A 6691-nucleotide genomic window follows, 5' to 3' on the forward strand; every position below is an offset into this window, starting at 1 on the left:
TGTGGGCCGGAGTTCCATCCTGTTGAAAGCCGTAATCTTTTTCACCATACATTCCCCGAAAATAAGGCATCACATTTTGTTCTCAAACCATTTCTAGATAGTATTTTTCGCCCTTGTCCATAAATAATAGAGGAAGTTTCCCTTTCTTTGAAATGCCTCCCCAAACCATGACCGTTGATGAATTTTGGTATCGTGATACATTCCGTTTGTGCTTTGAAAGGTCCATGATTGAAACCAACCACAACCGATCATTTTGAGCATGATGCGGGGTTTGAAGAGCAAACAACTTCTCATCAGAATAGATCACTTCTGAAACAAACACCGTGCCGACAGAGCAGCAGTTTGCATCTTTCCTACAATTAGAACTATTCCTGTGTTTAATTTCGCAACTTACTCTCATGCATGCTTCGACTAATAACACACTGCATCTGACAACGCGTAGTATAGCGAACCTATCTTACTCGGAACTCACAGCGTAGAATAACAATGTGCGCTCGTTTTCTTCTTCTCCCACAGGCCGTACTGGAAGCGGAAGGAACAACCGGTGCCGACATTGCGCTGATCGTCGTCCCCGTAGTGATCGGTATCCTGACACTGGCGGGTGCCCTGATCGGAACGTTCCTGGTGATGGCACGCAATAAACGGGCCACCCGCGGTACGTACAGCCCCAGTGCTCAGGAGTACTGCAACCCAAGACTGGAAATGGACAACATGCTGAAAATACCGCCGGAAGAGCGGCTCATCTAGTGACGTACAAATTATTGCGCGATTGTTAGTATAAATGCGTTCCGTTGTTGTATCTCTAACTTTGAGAAGAGAAGAGCTTTATGCTTTGTTTCTATGTTTTTGTCCAGACAAAGATGACGCGCACCGGGTGTCGTTTTCCCCCCTTGTAGATAAAAAAAACTTTATTGATCTTGTTACGGCTCTCCAGGGCTGCATGATTGTGAATAGACATACGACTTTTACTCATAGTAGAAAACCGGATTAAATTAAACACAAACTTACGGATAAGCTTACACACTTAACAATAACAGCAACATCCTGCGGAACAACTTGCGGACGAGCTAGTTGTGGATTTTTTTGTACTTAAAATCTACCGAAAGGCGAACAAAAAGTTTTAACTTAATGTAAAAGAAATAATGTGATATGAATCCTACCCCATAAACAGAATACGATAAGTGAAGAGAATAAAAGAAAAAAACAAACAAACCAACGGCGAGTATTTTAACATTACTCAAAACTGTCGTAAAAAAAACAAAAACGATCAAGGGAGAATAGAATCTAGACTTCTGTTTTTAAGCAAATTTATCGTTTCCGAAAGCTTTAACCTACATTCCGTCCATTAGCAAGTGTATATAACATGAAAACAAATCAAAAACAAATCAATGTTGAAAAACAACTAAATTCAAGTGCCGTATGCAGACTGTTTTGAAAAACCTTTTTTTTTCAGTTTAGGAAAACAAATGCGAAACTCGAATGCGAAATTTTAACCTTCATTTTCTGTAGTGAATTATTATATACGAAAAAAGACACGTGTTCTTTCGGCGGCAAAGGCGAAACGTGGCTTGTAAACCCCGCAACCGCTTGCTATAGAGACTGAACTTCTGAAGCGGGAAACTTGATGCCTTCATTTTAAAGCGAAACATTACATACATAGGTATGGTAGTTTGATTGAGTAAAAAAAAATATCACATAAGAACAACTGCGCCACAATTTACTATGTGAGCAATTTATTCGGTCAGATGTTCTGCATCCATCCATCACAAGGACGGTGGCGAAGTGAAAGACTCTTTTTGTAAAGTAGACTAGAGCGTATATTTTAAAAGCGTCGTTATTAAATAGTTTAGTGTAAAATATAGAAAATATTTAAATATACTGCTTCATTTATTGCGATGACTTCCAATGATCACACGCCAATCCAATTTCATTTTTGAATCCATTATCCAATAGCATATCCAAGGCGTTGCGTAAAGGGCGATTTACTTTCAGGACATCGTATTGCTCCAAGTTCTTGTAGAAATAAATACCTTTTGGATTGTATTTCCATTTTTTTCAACAAATTGGTTCATCTATTCTCAAACACTTCTAACTGATACGATGCAAGTGGCATGACAGTAGTTGCAGGGTTTTCGTAGTGTCACAGTGGTGGGCGATATGAGTTCCCAGTTTATACAATTTTCTCGATATTCAATTCTTCCTCACCGTTGTTGTTCAAGCTCACATAAGGCTTAGCAAATTCCCGGGAAAAGAATCGGATAATGCGCTCTTCTTTCGAAAGCGAACAGACATCGCCTTCAATCTTTCTTGTAGTTTGCGTACCAATCATATTCACAGCCTGTACTATTTTTTCAATTTGAATCGACACATAATGATGTGGTGTTCGAACTGGAACCGGTGGAGAACTACATTGTAGCAGTTGAGGAGATTCATTACACGTCGCAACAGAAGACTCCGCTTCTGGCGTCAAAATCACCGGATCACAGGTTTCAGTAATGGAAGAATTGACTTCTGCGTGATCTTGAAACAAATTACGCTTCCTTGCAAGGCATTTGGAATAATCCACATTGCTTGGATTGAACGGATGTATTCACGTGAACAAAACTGAACAGGAAATTTTGGGACCATTCGGCCCAAACCTGTAACTACCCACTTTGTTCAACAGTTTAGGCTAATACTTTGCCAAAATGTGCCAAGGTCAATATTTCTCCATGGTGCTCAGATCGCCACTGCAGCACTGCACATCTCCTTAAGTCCTTAAGTGGCTAAAAAACAGCCACGTCAGGGTTGGGTTATGTGAGTTGTGTTCGGGTAAAATGAAATAAGTATTATTCCCAGCGGCTTGCAGAGGGTTGCTACTTCAACCGATTTGTAGCGAGCGTGACCGTCTACGGAAAGAATAACGGGAAATTCCACTTGCTGTCCCACCAGGTACGGATAAAAGATCTGGGTGTGTTCCCGAAAATTATTTACATCCGTCCAACCTCGTTCGCTTTGTCCTAGACCCCAGCCGCTAGGGCCGCTGTCCTGGCAGGTTCACGCGCGGATGACCTACTGCTCCACGTTCTACGTTCTGCTTTCCAGGTACTTGCTCTACTTTGTAGAAGTAGAGCAAGTCATTTTTCGCGAGCAATCGTGAATAGAACGAAACAGCGTTGCCAGATCAGCGGTTTTCCCGCTAGATTTAGCGAGATTTTAAGTCGGACAGCGGGACTTAATAACCAAACAGCGGCTAGCGGGAATCTAGCGGTTTTCTTAAATAACTCAGCGGAATTTTAGCGGGATCTCGATTTAGCGATATTTGATAGGCAAAAAGAGTGCTGAAAGAGAGGTTGACAGCAAAACACTTCGTTTAGTGACATTCTAATGTCTGCTCATGCATTGGCAGATGGTTCAGTATATTCTGTTGATTATAAAATTCCGTGGTTTTTACCTAGAATGGGATAGTTCTGACAAATACTCATTAGAACTTACTGAAAAAGAAGACCACCAAACAAATCCGTTTTGCACTAATTCGTTGCCAATGGATGGCAAAATCCAACTGATTCATGAATTGGAAACAAAACAACACTTATGTATCTATATACATCATTTGGTTTGTATGATAACAAAACCAAAACAAATCGGTGCTAAAACAAAATAAAGGCGAGAACAAAGAGCCGATGCGCTTTACAGATATTTTTGATTTTTGGGTGTTTCTAAAGATTGAAACATATCTTCTTTTGTCACCAAAAACCATAACCATTTGCCAGCGTTGCTGAAATTTTGCATGATTTTTATCATAGCTAGACACAGAAAAAGAATTTGTGCTAAAAGCTTCTTTCGAAATTTTCGCCTGTGTTCTTAGACTCCTTAATCTTATAATTCTTGCGAAATTTCGCAGTAAACTGTCATTATATAAGGGATAACAGAATATTTCGTTTTCTGTTTCCTGAATCCCAAAACTTCGTCAACATGAATGCAGTAAATTTGCATAATGTTCATTCAATTGCAACCTCTCAATTTCAGCAGATCATCCTAATTTCAAATGCAAGCCTTACTAAAATATTGCACCAGAAACGAAAGAATAATATGACTTTTGATTCAGCGGGATTTCTAGCGGGAAATTGATCCTGGCCAGCGGGATTTCAGCGGGAAATCAAGCTCTGGGCAGCGGGAAAATGGGCAATCGACCTGGTAACACTGGAACGAAACCATCCGCTAATGGCATTCTCACTTAGTCATGCACTGCCTGAGGAGATAGCTTCTGGTGTGCATCCCAGTCAGCCAGTCGGTTATTTTTAGTTCTTCGTGGTCCCGGAACAATCTTGTTCTTCCACTGACCACTCAAGCGATACCGCACCATAGACAACGGAGCATTGTACAACTTGCAAGCTGCGTAGACCGATATTCTGCTTTGTCCATTTTCCCCTCTAATCCGTCCGATTAATTTTTAAATCGCCTCTTCTGAATAGTTTGCTACCTTACCTTCGTTGCACTCTTTAGACACTTTTCCTATCCTAAAAATTAAATTTATTATTGCTGTTTAAGACTGATAATACATTCTACGAACCTAAAGTGAGAATGCAATTTCAGATAGGACAAACTAGAAAAATTTGTGCTTCCACTACAGATGACGACGACTGCCGACCACGTTGTAAAATTATATCAAATATTGGATTGAAACGACGTAATGAATGGTTTGACGAGGAATGTCAGCAAATATTCACCCCTATTCTGTATTTCGAACGAGTCTTCATTTCGTTCGACTTGCTTCGAACGATATGTTTTGCCCATTTAATTTTGCTGGCGGAAATTTCGTTCGAAAGAACTTTCGTTCGAAATACCAAGTCGTTCGAAATATAGAATAGCGGTGATTGGCTGAGAAGAACGCAGCGCGGGTACAAATGCTGCGTAGAGCCACTCGTCAGAATGTAGAGCGATACAAACAGAAACGGAGACAGCAAACCCGACTCTTCAAGGAGAAGGAGTGCGAAGAACTCGAACAGCTGTACCGCTTTCACGACACGCGGAAGTTTTATCAGAGACTCAACGAATCTTGCAAAGGCTTTGTGCCGCGGTCCGAAATGTGCAGAGATAAAGATGGAGGTATCTTGACTGACGACCGTGCGGTGATAGAAAGGTGGAAACAGCACTACGATGAACACCTGAATGGCATGCAGGCGGAAGACCGTGATAGCGGAGGAAGTGAACACATTGGTGTAGCAAGCAACGACGATGTGCCACCCCCATCGATAAGGGAAGTTAAAGAGGCTATCCAGCAGCTGAAGAGCAGCAGGAAAGGATGGCATTGGAGCGGAACTTACTAAAATGGTTTTTTTTAAACGATGGTTCTACGATGGTATTACAATGGGCCTGGACAAGTTGGCCGGCTGTCTGCATCAACTGATTGTCAAGATTTGGAATTTGAAGATTTGGATACGGTACGACTACCGGAGGAGTGGAAAGACGGGGTTATCTGCCCTATCTACAAGAAAGGCGATAAGCTGGATTGTGAGAACTACCGAGCGATCACTATTCTGAATGCCGCCTACAAAGTGCTGTCCCAAGTCACCTTCCATCGACTATCGCCAGTAGCCAATAGATTTGTGGGAAGTTACCAGGCCGGTTTCATGGAGGGTCGATCTACAACGGACCAATTCTCACCCTGCGGCAGATCCTCCAGAAGTGCCGCGAATTCCGAGTCCCCACGCATCACCTGTCCATCGATTTCAAAGCCGCATATGATAGCGTAAACCGACAAGAGCTATGGAAAATTTTGGACGAAAACGGCTTTCCGGGTAAGCTTACTAGACTTATCATGGCTACGATGGATGGAATCCAGTGCTGTGTGAGAATCTAGTGTGGATTGTCGAACCCATTCGAATCTCGCAGGGGATTTCGACAAGGAAATGGTCTTTCCTGGACAGCCTGCTATTCAACATTGCGCTTGAAGTTGTCGACGACGGCGAAGACGAGCGGCGATCGAAAAGCGGGGCACGATTTTCAATAAATCCAGTCAATTTATCTGCTTTGCTGACGACGTGGATGCTGAACATTCGGCAGAACATTTGAGACGGTGGAAGATCAGTACATCAGACTAAAACGCGAAGCAGAGAAGATTGGATTGAAGATAAATACGTCTAAAACGAAGTATATGCTGGCGGGCGGGACAGTGTGCGACAGGGCCCGCTTGGGCAGTACCGTGGTAATCAACGGGGATGAGTTCGAGGTAGTCGACGAGTTCGTATACCTTGGCTCACTGGCAACAGAGGACAACAATACCAGCCGTGACATTAAAAGTCGTATTATCAGCGGAAGTCGGGCCTACTACGGACTCCACAAATACTTGTGGTCGTACAATTTGAGCCCCCGTACAAAGTGCATACTGTACAAAACGCCAATTAGACCGGTTGACCTCTACGGGCACGAAACATGGACACTGCTAGAAGAGGACTCGGAGTTTTCGAACGACGGGTGCTAAGAACCATCTTTGGCGGAGTGCAAGAGAACGGTGTATGGAGGCGAAGAATGAACCACGAGTTCGCGCGTCTCTACGGCAAACCAAGTATTCAGAAAGTGGTTAAAGCTGGACGGATACGTTGGGCAGGACATGTTGCTAGAATGCCGGACAACTATCCTGCAAAAATGGTTTTCGCATCGAATCCAGTGGGAACAAGACGAAGAGGAGCACAGCGAGCGAGGTGGCAAG

General features: G+C 42.8%; 1 protein-coding gene across 1 annotated transcript in view; it reads left to right on the forward strand.

The window, feature by feature from the left end:
- LOC128741102 (protein crumbs) overlaps window positions 1-1846 on the forward strand; it is a 126096-nt gene extending 124250 nt beyond the window's left edge. Inside the window, exon 10 of the mRNA XM_053836677.1 lies at window positions 517-1846. Within this exon, the coding sequence (XP_053692652.1) occupies window positions 517-747 (231 nt within the window). The 3' untranslated portion in view covers window positions 748-1846. The remainder of the gene's footprint in view (window positions 1-516) is intronic.
- The last annotated feature ends 4845 nt before the right edge of the window (window positions 1847-6691 follow it).

This window comes from Sabethes cyaneus, chromosome 3 (assembly GCF_943734655.1).
Source record: "Sabethes cyaneus chromosome 3, idSabCyanKW18_F2, whole genome shotgun sequence".
NCBI classification, from domain to species: Eukaryota; Metazoa; Arthropoda; class Insecta; order Diptera; family Culicidae; genus Sabethes; species Sabethes cyaneus.